This window comes from Accipiter gentilis, chromosome 17, assembly GCF_929443795.1.
Source record: "Accipiter gentilis chromosome 17, bAccGen1.1, whole genome shotgun sequence".
In the NCBI taxonomy this organism is placed as follows: Eukaryota; Metazoa; Chordata; class Aves; order Accipitriformes; family Accipitridae; genus Astur; species Astur gentilis.
In genome coordinates, this window is record NC_064896.1 from 14,827,956 (window position 1) to 14,845,972 (window position 18,017).

At 38.5% G+C, this 18,017-nt stretch overlaps 1 protein-coding gene across 3 annotated transcripts in view; it reads left to right on the plus strand.

The window, feature by feature from the left end:
- Nucleotides 1-18,017, plus strand: part of ABCC8 (ATP binding cassette subfamily C member 8) — an 81,469-nt gene that overhangs the window by 19,971 nt on the left and 43,481 nt on the right. For all 3 annotated transcript variants that reach the window (XM_049821006.1, XM_049821009.1, XM_049821007.1), the window contains 6 exons: nucleotides 60-224; nucleotides 2,214-2,369; nucleotides 8,891-9,025; nucleotides 10,154-10,316; nucleotides 15,157-15,197; nucleotides 15,493-15,638. In XM_049821006.1, the coding sequence (XP_049676963.1) occupies nucleotides 60-224; nucleotides 2,214-2,369; nucleotides 8,891-9,025; nucleotides 10,154-10,316; nucleotides 15,157-15,197; nucleotides 15,493-15,638 (806 nt within the window). The remainder of the gene's footprint in view (nucleotides 1-59; nucleotides 225-2,213; nucleotides 2,370-8,890; nucleotides 9,026-10,153; nucleotides 10,317-15,156; nucleotides 15,198-15,492; nucleotides 15,639-18,017) is intronic.

Consider the following 18,017-nt stretch of genomic DNA (forward strand, 5'->3'; position numbering starts at 1 on the left):
TGCAAAACCAGTAATTAAATTACCATTGTACCTGATTTCTAACTTTTTTTTTTTAATAGACTAAAATTCTGGGTGTCTTCTTTATTTCATCTCAAGAGTTCCTGTCCAATGCTTATGTTTTGGCTGTACTCTTATTTTTTGCTCTTCTATTGCAAAGGACGTTTCTCCAAGCATCATATTATGTTGCTATTGAAACAGGGATCAACTTGAGAGGTGCAATACAGGTAGCCAATATATTATTAATTAACCTATTTTCATACAGTCATGTATATTTCTAAATACAAATTTTAATTATAGTCGTTAAATTCTGGAACGGGTCTCTCCTGAAATGTATTGAATGTAACCATTGCCATTAAAGATTGTGTTAACTTAGAGCTGCATTCTCCTTCCTCTGCATCTTATTTAATGATTTTATATAAACATTTATTTGTAATATCTAATGCTGTACTTCTTACCTTTGAGCATAAATTTGCTCTCAGTAAAACTGAATGTAACTTTTGAAAGAATTTAGGTTGTGAACTACACCTTTCCTATCTCAAAGGCGCATTTTTGTAACATCCCATGCAAATAATACAGCTTTAAAATGTCTTGTAAGTATACTTTGGACAAAAGGATAGATTGTATTCCCAGTGCATGGAGTAGTGTCTTATTCCATGGGTCAAGCCACAAAAATCTGCCAGGCATTGTGGAGTCTGTAATTACTGCACATAAGTAAGACTGGTAAAATGGAGTCCATAATCATTGTATAACTGTGAACAGCAGATCAAAGTTTTATGTAGTATACAAAGGTCTGTGCCTGGAAATGAGAGAATTAGGTGTAAGATTACAAGGCGATATTGCCAAGTGCACTGGCTGAAACCTACCCTCTGCCAGCTTGAAAGCCAGCCTTATAAGTTACACTATTTATCCACGGAACTACATAGATCCTGTGAGAGTCTGTGAGATAGATGGATGCTTTTAATAGCAGCATAATTGTTTAATCCTCTTTTGATCTTACACTTGGAGGCACTTGTCAGCTGCCAGACTTCTGGATTCCACCCATTGATTTTCCCTTATTAGAGTGAAGTAGAAAATTCCTTAAGAAATAAAAATTTGACCCAAAATATATAAAAAAAAATTATATGTATTGTGTCAAGCAGAAGAGCTGCAACTAACTGAAAAATACATGGACCACAGCAAGTGTAAAAGGGGAATTTTTGGAAAATAGTGCTGCATTAATTTTGTTGAAGAAAAGCTTTGGGTTCTCTGCACTGGCTATTACACAGAAGCCCAGATAATGCTGGCAGCCAGACCATTCAAATAGGACAATTTCTAGCCATCACTCTAAGCAGCAGAATAAGTAACGGCAGTCTCTGTGCCAGTTTTTTTATACAATTTTTTTCCTATAATTTTTCAATTTTCTTTAAACCTTTTATCTCTTTTCCTCCCCTGTGTAAACCTGCACCTGTTCAATGTGCCCTGTATGACTTTACACTTTGTGATGGACAGCTGGCACTTGATCCGAAGGCACTTATTGAATCAGGGTGCCTCCTGTCAGCCAAGTCTCATGATGGCAAAGCATCACTGTGTAGCCTTTTACCAAACCAACTGGTAAAAGTACACTTTCATTATTGTGTATTAAGATACTATTATTCTGCACTGCGGAAACTACTTAATTCAGTACAGAATCAGACCTGTTACATTAGTTGTCTGTGAATTAAAATTTGTAATGGGTTTGAGCTCTCTAGACAAAATATAGCACATTCTCAGCCAGGAATATGGTCCTGAAGTTGGATGGGACCCAAAACAATTGTCAGAGAAAAATAACAAGGATTATAATATATTGACTATTATATATTGAGTGTACTAATATTTTATTAGTACTAGTTACAGCAGGGGCAGTACATGGAGAAGCTGGAGGTATAAAAATCATAGTTGTTAGTATGGTTCTTGGACCTTTGGGGCAGTAAAGGTTTCATTCTCTTACTGATCCACAGGGATGCAAAAAGGGAGTACTTGGACAACCATTATGTACCTAATTGCACTGTGCTTTTTGTGGGTGAACAATAAGACTGTAGCTTAAAATTTTTCATTATAACGCAAAAGGCCAAACTTTTAAGTTCTTCATTCAAGTTATTGGGAATGTTGGTTTCCCTCAGAATGCATGTGTTTTAGATGGAGCTAGAAATCTTGTTTTATTTCTGTATGCTAACACCTTTTGATCTCTCTTCTAGACAAAAATATACAATAAAATTATGCAGCTTTCAACCTCTAACATGTCTATGGGGGAGATGACTGCAGGCCAGATCTGTAACCTGGTTGCCATAGACACAAATCAGTTGATGTGGTTCTTTTTTCTTTGCCCTAACCTTTGGGCTATGCCAGTACAGGTAAGGAGCTCGAATGTGGTTGTCTTATTAATGCGCATCAGTCTGTAGTGAGCGATTGCATATGAATTTTATGAAAGTAGAGATATTAAAGAAGTTAAAGAATAACTTGAAATGAGATTCAAGCTGTTAATATCTAGAAACGTTGTATGGAATATATTTCACATCTGTGATGGGACTCTAGGTATTTAGGATTGTATTAGGATCTTGACTGCTGCCAAACATGCTTTGTGTTTGTAACAAGAATTTATAGCGTGCAGCAGGTCACGTTATTCCAGTGCATTCATTTGTTACATCAGGGGAGTTAACTGGCATGTATTGCAATCATTTGTCTTTTGAATCCCTGCAGAAGCAAGAGAAGTAGCAGTTTGTTAAAAAATATGATCGCTTAGAGATTGTCCTTTGGACATCCCTTAAGACTACTGCTGCCTTATGGATGACGCATTCTTGTGTACGAAATTCCACAGATTCATTTGTTATACGAAATGGTTTGGTACTTTATTCTCTCTGGTGCCTTTGGTCTCCTGTCTCTAAATATCATCCTCATCCCTTCGAATTCCTTTCCCACATGCATGACATGGGGCAGATCACTGTTCTGAGTCATGCTCAATCGCCTGGTGACTCCGGGTTCCATGTCCTGTAGCCTCACAGCATGTGTAATGCCCAACAAAGTACAACTGTGTCTTATCAAGTCTTTAAGATGAGGAAAGCAGAGTCCCATCTCAGAGGGTACTTTCACAATTGATTTAAATTAATCTAAGCCTGTTCCCTTACTGAAACAGTTCGTAGGCGACGTTCAACATGGAAACATGGCATTTTTATCTCCTTCATTGTTCCAGCTCTATAAATTATGCGTTGTGTCACATGAGCTTGCGGAGCTATGGAAAAACTAATCTGATGAAAATTAGTCTTTTTTCAGTGAGGTAGCATTCCTCTGAGTCTGTGAAGTGGTCCATCTCACTGGATGGCCATGCGATTAAGTTTAAGCTAGTAAAAGGGTAGAACAGACACAGAGTAGTAGGAGGTCAGAGTGATCTCAGTACAACCTTAGCTCATTTTTCAAAGTTTACCCTTACTGAAACAGTGGAAGAGTGGAAATTATTTTGGAAGAGCCAGTACTTAAACAAAACCATAGAAACCTCCTGCACTTCCATTTAGGAATTTTCTGAGAAAACTGACAGTGAAGCACATAGTTTCATCTGATATTAATATGTTACCCTGCAAGTTTTTCTGCTTTCTTCCAGCTATGCAGTGTATATTTGTCGAGAGTGCTCCAGTGCTAAAAGTAAACACAAACAAAAGAGGCAGTAGAGTTTAAATTCACTCTTTAAATATTTTTGAAAAGTATAATTTAGTTTCAAAAACATGATGAAAACTCCATTGTGTTCATGTCACAAAGGTGGTCTGGGTCTGGTTCCAGCACTATGCAGAGACTGATTGGGCTGGTGTGGAAATCAGAAAGCTGCAAGTAATCTACCCAGCAGCTTTGCATTTTGTGTTGCCTGCTCTTGCCCAAAAAGGAAATAATTTTCATGAGACAGTATATGGACTGCAGCTGGCAGATGGTATTTCCAGTCAATTTCTAACATGGCTTTACGAGTGTTGCTTAGGAGTTCCTGTGTCCATCAACATCTGATACTAATGATTTTCTTCTGTAAGATGTTGAGCATATCAGAATACTATATTGAGAAGTTGGGGATAAGGAAGAAAAGCCAGCCACTCAGGTGATTATATAAATTATATGAGTGTCCTTCAAAGGTGCTAGACTGCTGGCCGTCAGGAGATCTGGATTCTTTTCTGACAATAAAGATACAGTTTAGAACTGAGTGGGTTTTATATTTGTTCCTGTGAAAAACAAGAGGTCAGGCTGCTACAGATCAAATGAGCAAGTCCTCCTTTGTGATCATCTTAAAATCATCTAATTGCATGGTAAGCCAGATTAATTTCCTAACCTGAAAAAAAACCAAACAAACAAAAAACCCCAAACAACCACCTGGTTTAACTATTTTCCCTGTATTTGGGTTTTTTTTTCTCACTGAGGAAAATACTGGGGAGGGGCAATGCAGGTCGTCTTCATTGTCAGTGATAGTGAGTTCCTGAATGCATCTTGTGTAAGTCTCAATCCTTGGGGAGGATTTGTTCTCTGGAAAACCAGTTAGTGTCCTCAAAATACTCTGGGAGTCTTCACATTTTTGCTATGTCTTGGAAATCTAGTATGTTACCATATGTCTTCTAGTATCTCTGTGATCATGAGGGGTAGATTGCTTCTGAGACTGCAGTTGAACCTGGAGGAAGAAGAAATCTCTCTGAATCTCTGGTAAAACTCTTGTTGACTCCAGTGAGAGTTGTATAAAGCCTCAAACCATGATAGCAAGCACATTCAGGTGTAAACAGTCAGCAGCTTACTAACTGATGACTACTTTCTGCTTTCATGCCTAAGGTTTGGATTTACTCTACATGTGTGAGCTGTATATAACTATGCCTGTTAAAATATTAAGGTTTAAAGTGCTTGTAGTCATATTTATACAGGTTATAGTATGGCTCCATTCATACAGCATAAACGTATTTGTCTCTTTCTTGTGCAGGAGTAACTGCATTGGGGTATAGACTAGTTTTCCTGATACTGGAGAGACTTATATGCCAGTTAAAAACATTTTACTCTCTAGAATTAAAAAAGGGTGGTGGATATAGGAATTATCAGCAGGAATTTTTCGGGAAGAAACTTGACTTATTTTTTAGCATCAGGATGGTTTCCCTGAAATTATGGGGCAGAAAAAAGGGAACTATATTATTATAAAGTGGGGAAAAACCCAATTATCAAGGAACATGTGCTAATATTGATTTCTAATTGCAAAAGAGAAGACAACTGTAATGAAGAGAAACTGATAGGAAATACAATATTAAATATGGTTACAGGTTGGCTCTTTGTTAGTAGTAGTTTGGATGTCAGAGTATTTTTTTGTCCATTTACTAGAAGTACCCTGCAGTAAGAAGTCAGTGATTGTACACTGCTAAAATGATATTGCTGAAAGAGCTATGAGGCATTAAGAAGAGTCCACCTCTTTAATGATAACTTTTAGAGTCCAATTATCCCCTAGGCTTAGTCTCCATTGTAAGTCTGTTAGTAAAACAGGCTATGTGAGAGGTACCAATTTCATGCATGCTTTTTGTAAGACCACTCTGGCAGCTCAGGGTAGGGACAGCTTTAGTGCAACTTAGAATTAAGCCAATTTAATTGCATATTCTGTAACAACATTTTGCTGTAATGTGCCAGAAGTCACGGACTCATAAAGATTTTCTGACAGTTATCTGAAAATATTATTCTATTTGCATTAAAACTCAGACCCTGTGATGTTCCTTAGATCAGGATGATCAGTGTCAAAGCATGCTCCTGTTTTGTGAATGGTGCACACATTGTAAGGCACAAATCAATGAGTCACAGTGGTCACAAAGGTTTCTCCAAAGCATGTTTCTGCAACACTCATTCAATACCTTGTTTTATGAGGCAGTGAAAGCGATTACTGGATGCTGGAGAGATGGCTAATAAAAACATTGAACAAACTTGATTATTATTTAAAACAGGTTTTTAATTGTTTTGTAGCTCTTGACCTAACAATTGGCATTTCAGCATCTGCTGCGGATTTTGTAATTATCCTCGACTTAGAAGACCTAGCCATTCATAACAAGTTAGGTTTTCTATACAGTCCAGTTAATTTGAGCCCCATCTTTGCTCTGACTGGAGTCAATAGGAGCTTTATCATTGCCTTAAGTTACTGTTTGAAGGCCATTGAAACCCATGAAAAGAGGCCTGGGCATGTCCATCAATTGAAAGATGCCCTCAGAAGGCTTGGCTCAAGCCCTGGGAGCAAAATGAGGCCCTATAAAGGCTTTCCCCGCTGCCTCCATTTTATAAACACCCTTGTTTGTTTTCATTGTTATTATTAAAAAATCCTGTATTCTCATATCTCTGGTTCATTGGCAGGGATAGTTTAGAGTTGTAATGAAAGGACATTTGTCTCTTTCAAAACTGGCCACAAAGCAGTTTCTGGCAGAAGGTGTTTGCTGTCTTGAGTAAATAGTCAAGACAAACTAAAAAGAGCTATTGGTGAGTGTCTTGCTTGTGATATGTATCTCTGACAGGTAAAAGCTTTGGGATTTTGATGAAAAGGCAGCAAAGTGTTTCGTTGCACAGTTTTTTTAAAAATATGCTCGTTATCTTATCAGAAATATTAATGAGAGTCTTCCCATCTGTCAGATACTGTCCTTCAGCAGTTCAGGTATTATCTATGTACTGTTTATTCTTGACTGTGTAGTGTGCATTATAATAAATATAGAATTACTTGCAATAATGCTTACAGATTTCAGCACTTTTCAGCTACAAGTATTCACGTACTTAAATTGAGAATATATATTTTTTTTTTGTCCAATACGTGATGAATGTATTTTAAAAGTTTGCCCTTATCACAATTTAAAGATGAAGAAAATAGGATCATTTCTAATCTATTGAAAACATAAATTTTTTATTGCAAAGACAGACCCTTTCAATATCTAGGATGTGGGGAAAGAAGCTGTGAGCTAGCAATTCCTTCAGGATCCAATAGCTCGAATAGCTTTCCCCTTGTCTGTGTGAGAAGCTGACGCTCTGTTACTTGAACCAACCAGTCCCATAACATCCTTGAAAAACAACCAGTAGTGGGGGAAAGCAGGGGGCGAGTGTTCCACATTGGCTTAGTAGTTTTGAACATCTCTTAACTGTGCACTGTTTAATGCTTGCACGTACTTTGAGTGCCTAGATTGTCTGCCCATGAAGAAGCAGTTGGGAATGAACATCTTGAAATGGTCTTGGTCTTACAGATTAAAGTTTTGGAGGGGAGCTCTGCCAGGGCTATCTGACAGAGGAGAGGCCTTGCATGTTTTCTTTGGCTTTGTACGCTCATGGATTTCCTGGCTTCGGATGGAAGCAGATTGCTCCCTTACTCGTCACTAAAAGATTTTTAATTTACAAATTAAACTTTGCTCTTACTACATGTGTGGTGTATATACACTAGGACTTTACTTTCATGTTACTGCATGTTTCTTAAGTAAATACTGTGACTCATTTTAAGAGTCACATTTTAGTTTAGTTCATCTGCAGAGAGGCATCAAAGGATTGTTAAGAAAAAAAAAGTATTTTCTCTCTCTGTGTGCCTTAAGTTCATGGAAATGTCAAGATGGAAACGTGCAAAGTAAGGACTCCATTTTTGTTTGTGGAAACACCCGAATCCCATAAATATGTGTGGGAATGGATGGGCTTATGACTACTGAGCTTTAAAATGATGTAATATAGCATTTCTGTAAGGGATATGAGAGTATGCAAATATAGCAAGTCTAGTAGCTAATGCTTTAAGGAAACTTCTAATTTTATTTTTTTTTAATTAAGGGAAATGATGTATGAAATTAACTTTCTATCACTATGTCTTCTGATTAATTTCTCAGCTTATACTGATAAATATAGAGTGTCTGCGCTCCAGATTGGTTAGGAGTCAGTCATTAGAATAGTGGTAACTAACATTGATAGCTTGTATATCTTGTTTGCATTTATTGAGCTGCTTACAGTATCCCTTTCTATCCAGACTGTGGCTCTCTAGATTCTTATTTATCCAAAGACAAACTTTTTTTTCCTAAGCTGTTTTTGTAACCTGTTTTTAATAGTCATCACCAGTCTGGTACTAAGCATCCTTAAGACAATTCCTTGCAAGGTTACGTTACAGTTTATTTGAAGTGGACGTTCTTAGTGATATGATTTATTATGTCCCTTTTTTATGCACTGGTCAGCAATAATGTCATGTTAACATTTACCAGATCAGTTGTATCTTTAATACTATTTCATACTAGCTTCTATAGCAAGCAAAGAAGCATTCCTTCGTTGTGCAAGTCCCTTGTGTTGTAGACTAGCAAGTTCTGTTCAAACTAGGAGATGTAATTTCTTCCCCAGTGTAAAAATGTTTAAATGTCACAGAAGGAAAAAAAAGAATCATAAGTCAAAGAAAATGCATGCTACATCTTCTGGCCAATGGGGAAAAATATTTAATAGTAACTGCAAAGGGAATATCTCTGTGTGTTACTTTGGAAGTATTTTAAAATAACTTTTAAATTTTATTTTAAAGGCTTTTTTATGAATGTATGTATTTTTAAGTAAAGTTATTTTAAATAGCTGTGAGTTACATTATGAAAGATATGCAAATCTGTACAACCGTGTTCTACTGTTCATAATGGGGAGTCCATGAAATGGAAATACACAGAATCCACAAGCAGGGGAGGAACACTAGTGGGGTGTATTTGGTCCTCTGACAGAATACCCTGACTGATCAAACCCCCTGTGCCAGCGAGGCAGAATATTATGATGTCTGGGGCTAGGGTTAGCTGCAGTGGCTGTTGGTTTTGAACGTGCTGTCCAGTTACCCTGTGACTGGTCTTTGTGGTGCATATACAAAGTGAAGCCATCCCAAGCCTTCCCCTCACTTTTTTTTCTTTTCTTCCAACAGATAATTGTAGGAGTTCTTCTGCTCTACTACCTTCTTGGAATCAGTGCCTTAATTGGAGCAGCAGTAATCATCATCCTTGCACCTGTTCAGTACTTTGTGGCGACAAAACTCTCACAGGCGCAGAGAAGCACATTGGTAAGTGTCTTCGAACTTGTACACGATCAAATATCATTTCTGGTAATTATTCATTGGTCTGTGTTTGGAATTACAAAACTAACCATGGACATTGACCAGGAACTGTGGAGCTTAGAGGTCTGCTAAGTCATGAGCTGTTCCTTGATCCCTCACTTGGCTTGTCTATAATTTGAATCACCTGCATCACTGCTGGGAAAGTTACCTTGTTTCATAGGCATTACCATGCCCAGCTGCTCTGAACCTTATCCCCACATTCAGCCAGTGTTGCACTGCCAAGAAAGCCATATGAACCTGTAATGGAGCCAGACAGCTTGCTGAAATCTCTTCCACCACAAATCATGGGTGGTAATGAGAGTTATTTGTGCACATTCCTGTGTGATAAGTAATGCCTTCACATCAACTGCATATACTCTTCTAGAAATGTCGACAGTATCCATCCCTGTAGCATCCAAGCAGACAGTCAGCATCACCTAGAAATTCCTGCAGATGGGAGCAGCATATTTTGTGCTAGAAATAGCTCCACTGCACAGTGTAGTGCAGTACAAAGATCCTTGAGCTAGCCTGAAAACTGGAAGCAGCATAACTTCTAGTTATGCTTTACTGGGAGTATAACTTTAGCAGTGTATTACTGTGCCTGAGCCAGCTGGCCCTGCTCAGAGTGAACGTTCCTTACAGTATCACCGCTTCTCACTAATGTGACCTTGCTGCTTTGAAGCCTGGCATTGATGGTTCCACTTCAAGTTGATGGGACAGAGCGGTGTGCCAAGACATAGCTTGTCTTTGTGTTCTTATCTTCTCTGTACATTGTCAGTGTGCCTGTTGAAAATCGTGCTGGGCAGTAGAAGTCATGAGAGGCTGCCTTGCAAGTGATCAGAAAGCTGACAGAGGGGTAAAATTTTCAGTACAAGGTATATGATTTAGGACAGCCAACCAACTGCCTGTTCACTTGAGCTCTAGGGAAGCTCGCCTTCATGAAAAACAGTAACAAAACATCTGAATGGACAGAATTAGTGAAGTACACCTGACTGATTACAAGGGGCTGCATACAATTTTTGTGTGATCCTTATGTTTAGCAGACAGGTACTTTAATTATACTGTTTTAAGTAAATATGTATGTAAATATTGCAGGAGTACTCCAATGAGAGACTGAAGAAGACAAATGAGATGCTTCGAGGCATTAAGCTCCTTAAACTCTATGCTTGGGAACACATCTTTCACAGCAGTGTAGAGGAAACCAGACAAAAAGAAATGACTAGCCTCAAGTCTTTTGCCCTTTATACTTCCATATCCAGTAAGTCACTTCCTTCGTTCTAATCCACTGTTCAGATGAATTGCTACTGCATTATTAGCTACTAATGAGTTTACCATTTCTCTGTTGAGATTGTTTCAGTTGCTTTAGGCTGTGGTCCATGCTCCTCACTTTCCATTTAGTCAGACTTTCCATTTAATTCAGTAGAATTTTGCCTGTATGGGAAATACGCCTGAAAGACAATGTCAAGATTAATGCTTCATAGCATTAGGTTTTCTGGAGAAGAACTTTTAAGGGACAAGTGTTTCCCAGGCTACCTTCAGCCAGCACTATTCCCCTCTATAACATAGGATTCAGGAAGCAGCCTTTGTTGATATTTATTTTTCTTTTCCTCCTGCATTTTGCACAATACAGCGTATCATAATGTATCACAGGAATTGTCTTTGCATTGAAGCTCCAACAGATGGTACTTATACGTTCTTACCTAAAATTTTGTTTTCTTATAAAAACAAGTAATTCTTAGGAGCATTTCTATATCCTAAAAAGGTAAAATATGAGAATCCTGGCAATTTCATCAGTCCATATCCAGATTCGTTTGTCTCATGTTAACTTTCAAGCTGCTTTAAGGTATTTATCATCCTTTTAAAAAGACCTAGGGTCAATTCAACTCTGTATTTGAGGAGATCATATGCAACACCTGTATAACTGCTACTGTAATAATTTAGAAATAATTAGTAAAGTCATACTGTAAAATGCTCTTCATGTAATCTGTAAGGTATTAATGAAATGGAAACTTTTAGTAAGAAGTGTTCAAGTACTACAAGCTACCTGTACAAATGCCTTCTAGACTAACAAGGAAGGCTACTCCTTAGGAAAATACCTTCCAGTCTGGTTAGTACTATTTAATTTCATTCACCCAAGAGTTGTGCCGCTGACATTCTTCCCTGCCAAATGATCACGAAGGTAATACACTCTGAGGGGAAAATCCTGATCGCACTGAATTTACCTGGCATTAAGTCGAGGTTTTCATTGACTTCTGAGACCAGAATTTCTCTCTGGGGATCCTGACCTCTCTGTGCTTGGAGGGTAGTTTCCATTTTGACATAAAACAGAAATTAGCTGGAGTAGATTGTGTGACTGGAAACTCCATCTTACACCCAGATCAACACAGACAGGCTCCCTTTGTTTGCACTACTTCAGGTGGCATTAAAATCTATAGTCAGAGCCACAGGTTCAGCTGTAGGACTGAAGGAGCTGTGGAGGTTTATTTGATTTTAAGTCCTCACAGTATCATTTGTAACAGGTACAAAAAGGTGTTTTCATCTCAAGAGTACTGACTATTCTGTAAAGAAATAGTGACATAAATATGAAACTGTATTATTAAAAACAATTCTAAATAGGTACTGATGGTTCTTGAAACACGTGTACATTTGCATTCTTGTTTGTATTATGCGTGATATTTATTTATGTGTATGTAAGACAGAGATCAGTTTCTCAGCTGGGGTAAACCAGTGCAGCTTTTTTATGTTGTTGCATATCATTTTGGCTTATAAAGAGTTCCTATAGTTTCAGCCTATGAGTTCCTTATACCCTTTGTCTATAGCAGAAATTACACTGATCTTTACAAACTTGTACTTTAGCAGACTACATAGGGAACATAAATATAGGAGAATTTGCTGGTTTCCTTACCACAAGTATAAATAGAATGACAGGCATGATCAGCACAAAGCATGTTTGCTACTATTACAGTAAATGTATGATTTTGTTTTTTTAAAAAAGGAGAAAAAAAAAAGCATGAAAAAAGTAGGAGGTGACCAAGATTTTATGTATTATTGATAAGAGGAAGACAGACACTTCCTAGAACAATAAGAAAGCAGAAATGAGATTTTTTATTTATTTTTTTTTTACATACAGTGCTGAAAGGACTCTGTAATACTTTTCTAAGTATACTTAGCTATTAACATGAATGAAAGAATGTAGGTGAAGAATAGATTTGCATTGAATTACAGAAAATATACCTATGACTTTCAGGGCAGTGTTGGCTAGACCACAAGAAAATTCCATTCAAGACCACATGGAAATTAGATCTCATTTCCCTTGCCTCCTGTGCCTCGATCCACTTTGTACATATATGGAATTGTTCATATATAATAAAAAAGCTATTATAGACATTAGCTCTTCCTATGATTTTAATGAATGTACCCACCAGAATCAGTTGGGTTGCAAAGTTGGTAGTGACACCTTTTGAGTTTCAGTGGTGAATTCTTTAACTGTAGCAAAGAATAATCCTATGTAACTTTTTTCATACTGATTAGTAAGATTTATCCTATGTTCAGTTTTACAGGTTTTAGTATACACTATATATTTAGGAAAGATGGAGAAAGGAAGGAATGGTTTTTCTATTTCTATGAATTTTTGCCTAATCTGTCAGAAGCGAAGTGATTCCAGGCTTTCTCACAGGAAAATAACAGTAGTTACTATTCTAAAATATTCAGAAATTACTGGAAACATTTTTCCCAGTTTTCAGTCTGGCTTTTTCCAGTAACAAAGTACTTTTGACTGAATCTAATTAAACCAGAAGTCTTAGCTGCAAACTAATTTTACGTTAAAAAGCATTTTATTATTCTGAACACTAGCATAATTGAAAATAAATAAATAAATAAAAACCCTCCCAAACTCCGGTGGCTCAGTAAGCCCTTATTTGTTGGCTTGCAAGAAGATGTTTGGAGTGAAGTCCTTAGATGTACTTGTGATCTCACAGAATAGCAAAATTCAGAGCGACTTCTTGGGAGCCACCAAGTGACCCCAGCTGTCTTAATGGCAGTGGGCTTTGTCAACCCTACAGTATATTTAATCTGTCCAGCTTTGTGTCTGACAGGTATGATCTATGATCTTGTACTGTAGGCAGCAGAAGAGCAGAATCCATCTCTGAGAAGTTTATCAGCTTTGCTAGATTCCCTCATCAGATTCATTTATAAAAGCAAACTCATGTACTGCAGCAGTCTCAAAGGCAAATTGCAAATGCAAGGATTTAATTAGAATTAAGTAGTCCATAGTTGCAGACAGCAAGCTTCACTTCTTCTTTTTCAAAATTTCTATGCCACAACTACCTCAAGTTTATACAAAGTGTGAAAACTGGGCAGAAAGTAGAACCATTAGGAGAAATGAGAGTCTGAACTGAAGCTGCTCTGTATTCCAACAAAGAAAAGAACATTTTCCTCAGAATTTTTCTTTTTCCTAAGGTGAAGAGTAAACTATTAATTTCTAGGCTTTAATACATACCCATCTTTCAAAGGCTAAGCTCTTATTTTGGAAAAATATAAACAAATATACCTACATTTTCAAACTCTCTTCTGTCAAGGAATTAGAGCTACATGAAATTACATAGCTATTTTATTTATGCTTGAGTACAGAGTTTACAAGTGTGTTACAGGATTCATTAAATATCTTCTAAATGTAGAAAAAAGGAATGACTGACAGTATGTTAAGTTCTTCAGGGGCTTTATGCCCAGAAAAGGACGGAGTCAACCAGAAGTATTTGTGGGTCAAATGATGACACTCCACTTCAGATGAAGCAACTGGGGAGTGCTTTTACTGTCTGAACGTTGGCTGTACCTGGTGGGAAAAAAGATCAGGCATAGTTTAAACAAAAAAGAAGTGGCTAGCCTCTTTCTTTTCTGTTACACATGTACTGACCTTTTAATTCCATTTTAGCTATAGATTCTATATTCTTTATCTCTATTGTTTACTTCATGAAATAAAATTGAGCGAAGGTCAAAATGAAGAGGCGATGATTAAGTAATCATCACATCCTCAGGTTGTGATAGAGAAGACAGGTGTGTGGGGTAAGGTTGTAGCTCTGATTCTGACTCAAGCTTCCAGATGGATAACTGGTTTTTATTGCATTCTTAACCTGTATTCCTGCCTGATCTAAAAGACAAACCTATGCAGAAATGGTATTTGCTTGCTTCTCCTCATCCATGTGTTTAATAACCTCTGAATGCTATAGTGTATGAGTTGCTATAGTGAGGGGATCCAAGGCACCAAGACAGACACTGTTCGAGGTCAGGGAGGAAACGGGTTCATCGTTTGCATTTTAATAACGCCAGACCCAGCTGAAATCAAAGCTCTACCACATTTAGGTACTGTTAGAGCCTCTATCGAGCTCCCAAGGACATTCACAAAGTAGCCAAGCCTGACAAAGTGGGAGTAATTAGGAGTAAATCCTCCATAAGAATAAACTAAGTCAATGATACAGCACAGGATTGCCAGTCTTTTCTTACCCTTTCATCCTTATCCTGAATCTGAGGGGAACCGCAAAGCCCTGTGCTTCAGAGGTGGTTGCGACACGAGGTATGTGCCAGTGCCTCAGCCAGGGGGTCCTGCCGCTGGGCTGCGGGATGGGGCAGAGCTCGGCCTGGCCTGCAGCCGCGGGATGGGGCAGAGCTCGGCCTGGCCTGCAGCCGCCTGCGGGGCAGGCCCAGCCCCGCCACCTGTGCAGCCCCTGCCGGCTCTCCTTTCCTCTCCCTGTCAGGAGCTCGAGTCGCCCACCAGATCTTGTACCATCTTGGCCTTTCTGCCCGTCATCAGACAGAGGTCCGTGGTGCCCCTTGCCTGAACGGCGTGTGAGCTGATGGCGGCTCAAAACCAGTGGATCTAGTCACCTTCTTCTAGGGTGCACTGCTGGGTTCTGTCTGTTCTGATGACGTGAAGTACAGTGTAGGCGTTTTAAAACAATGTACTGATGTGTGTAGATACTTGAGCATTTTTCCGATCTTAAACATAGAAAATACCATTGTAAACCAGTGCTAGCAGTATTTTAACATTTAGCATGTCTGAATAGAAATTGTTTCTAAATGTTCCTATGTGTTTCCCTCCACAGTCTTTATGAATGCAGCAATACCAATTGCAGCTGTACTTATAGTAAGTATGGACTTCTCTGAGTGGTGTTAATTACAACTGCGCCCTCAAGTATAAGTGATGTGGAAATGAGCAAGGAGGACAGGATGCAAACCTGCTACAAATTTGCAGTTCCTCTGGGAGAGAATGAAAATGCCCACTTGTCTGTGACCAGAAGCAGCCCGGAGTATGCAGCACACGTGCAAACTGTTGAAAGAGTATAAATTAAGATTCTGTAAATGAAATGCTTATGAAATACGAAGTCTTTGTGCATTTCTTTCTTTATGACAAAATGCTGATGATGTCTGTCTCTTTGTAGACATTTGTGGTCCATGCTCATCTGACAACAAAGGCTGACTTCTCCCCATCTGTGGCATTTGCCTCCATCTCCCTGTTTCATATTCTGGTGTCTCCATTGTTCCTGCTCTCCAGTGTGGTTAGATCCACTGTCAAAGCATTAGTAAGGTAAGAACTGTAAAATTAATATCTTTGCTACCACCTCTCTGACTTTTGAGAATGTATCTAGTGCTCATTTTACAATTTTAAGTTTAGAGATAGTGTGGTGATTATTTATCTGTTGTTGTAAATTGCTTCCCAGCTTTTTACTTTGCACGGTTCCCTCGGTTGTAGCATGTTGGCCAAGTTCTTTCCTGATACAATTATCACAACCAATATTTAGTTATCCACAGCTGGTACCTCATTGTGTAGAACGGGTTGAGCTATGTTGGTACTGCTTGCAATGAATATGTGGTAACTGGAAAGGAAATGAAAACTTACTGAAGATTTAGTTTTGTAAATCATCCAAGTGTTTCCCTCCATCAAGCATGTAGAATGAAAAAAAGGTAATCACAGAAGCACATGTGTTTCACGTGTATCTCTTGGGCTGTACTCAGCCTCTACCGCTCTGCCTGAGAGGTTGCCTGTTGGTGCAGAGAGAGACTTAGTGAAATAAAGAAACTAAAAAAAAAAAACAAAACAAAAAAACCCAAACAAACAACTTAAAAATCACTGTTAAGTATTGAGTGTAAGTTAATGACTAAATATCTACTCCAGACTTGATGAGTTTTTACTTTCTTATGAACATGTTAGTCTGAGTGTTCAAAAACTGAAATAACAACCAGTAGAACTGCTGTTTCACTAGGAGTTTTACGTGGAGTATCAACAGATTTCTGTAAAAACCTCTTAATGCTTTTCATATGCAGTGTAACTCTACCTGACTGATGGGGGGAAGAAGGACTTTGGGTGGCTTACTTTATTAGGAGCTCTTTGTGACCTCCACTATAGCTGCCTTAAGAGCTTGTTTAAACTATGGGACAGACACTGGACATCAGTCCTTGCTTAATTGCCTTTGTGTCACTTTGGAGGTGGAAAGGAGACTACAGCAGGAGGCTGAGATTGCCCTCACTGTTTTGAAATTCCCTGACAGTGCAAAGTCACAGCTGTGCCCTCCCTCCTAACAAGTGTGAAATTTGAGAGTGTCAGCAGCTGGCATGAAATGTTTTGCAGCCACTGTGGCAGTCCCTAGAGTCATGACAAATTGTCATGCTAAGATTGCAGCCAGCGAAGTGTCTGGGGGCCCACACTAGCACTGGTAATGGGCATTTATTTTGGCTTGTCTAAGGATTTCTTTGTAAATGAATTATGTGCCTGTTAATGCTGCAGGAACAATTTTAAAGCAATTATTATCAACCAAGTATTAATTGTTGCTAGGTGGGAGTTCTTCATGAGTTATTCTGTAGTTATCTTCTTGTTAGCAGGCTAATGCCCTGCCATTTATGCTGCAGACAGGAATCCCCCAGTTCAAACTCTAACAAAGTTGACATGATCCTTGTCTCCCTGACTGGCTGTATCACAGTAACCCAGGTAGTGTTCCAGAGTGCGTTGCTCCGCAGTGCTGCTTGTGCTACTCTAGGTGTGTCTTCTGAGTACCCCATCCTTCAGTGCAATATTTTGGGAGCATGTACCAGGTATTTTCAACACATGCAAACACATGCTTCCTTAGTTTGGTAAATGTAAAAAAGCAGGCAGTTATTAGAAAGCTGTGTTTCTGCCAGTTGAGCACAACTAATGTTTACTTGCTGTAACTGTGTCCTGCTGTTACACCTTCCTTCTAATAAGTAGCTGATCAGTAAGATCGGGTAGAGGTAACCTAATTTATCAAGTTGTACTTCAGCTTTCTTTAGGCTGAGATACTCTAATTGGTTTTAGCAAGTGTACAAGACAGCTTCTCCTGTAGTGACAGAAAGGAGCTAAGTGAAGCAGAAGATGATCCCGCAGTGAAACCAGCACATAAAGGATACTAAGAGGGTGTTACTGGCTTTTCATCTCAGGCACTTCACAACCCCTGCTCTGTTAATATTGGCTACAGTCTCTGATACCAGATGCTATTAAGGACAATAATCTCCACAAATAAACTTGTCAGTATCTTTAATCATTACACATGTGCCTAACTGCAAAGCATCATCATGGTTTGCCATTGACACCATCAGAACAACTGATTTCAGTGGTAAAACAGATTTAAAGCTTCTGTTCCACATAGGGCCCCTGCAAACTTTCCAAGTTAAGGGGCTAGGGTGTTTGCTTCCGAGAGGGAGAACTGTTGAAAGTCTTTAGGAAGGTAAGAAATTCTGTTATGTTATATCTTTGAAAAGTTTGGGGTTTTTTTTTAATATGTAGAGTGTTTGTGCCATTGAAAACTAAAACTGAGCAGTCAGTTGAGGTATTTCTTAACATGCGAAGTCTTCAAGGACAAAAGGTAGTGTACAATTTTCCATCAGCAAAGGTCATGTAGCTAGAGTGGCATTATGTATCTTACTGGGTTTAATGTGAAACAGTTTTTTCAGT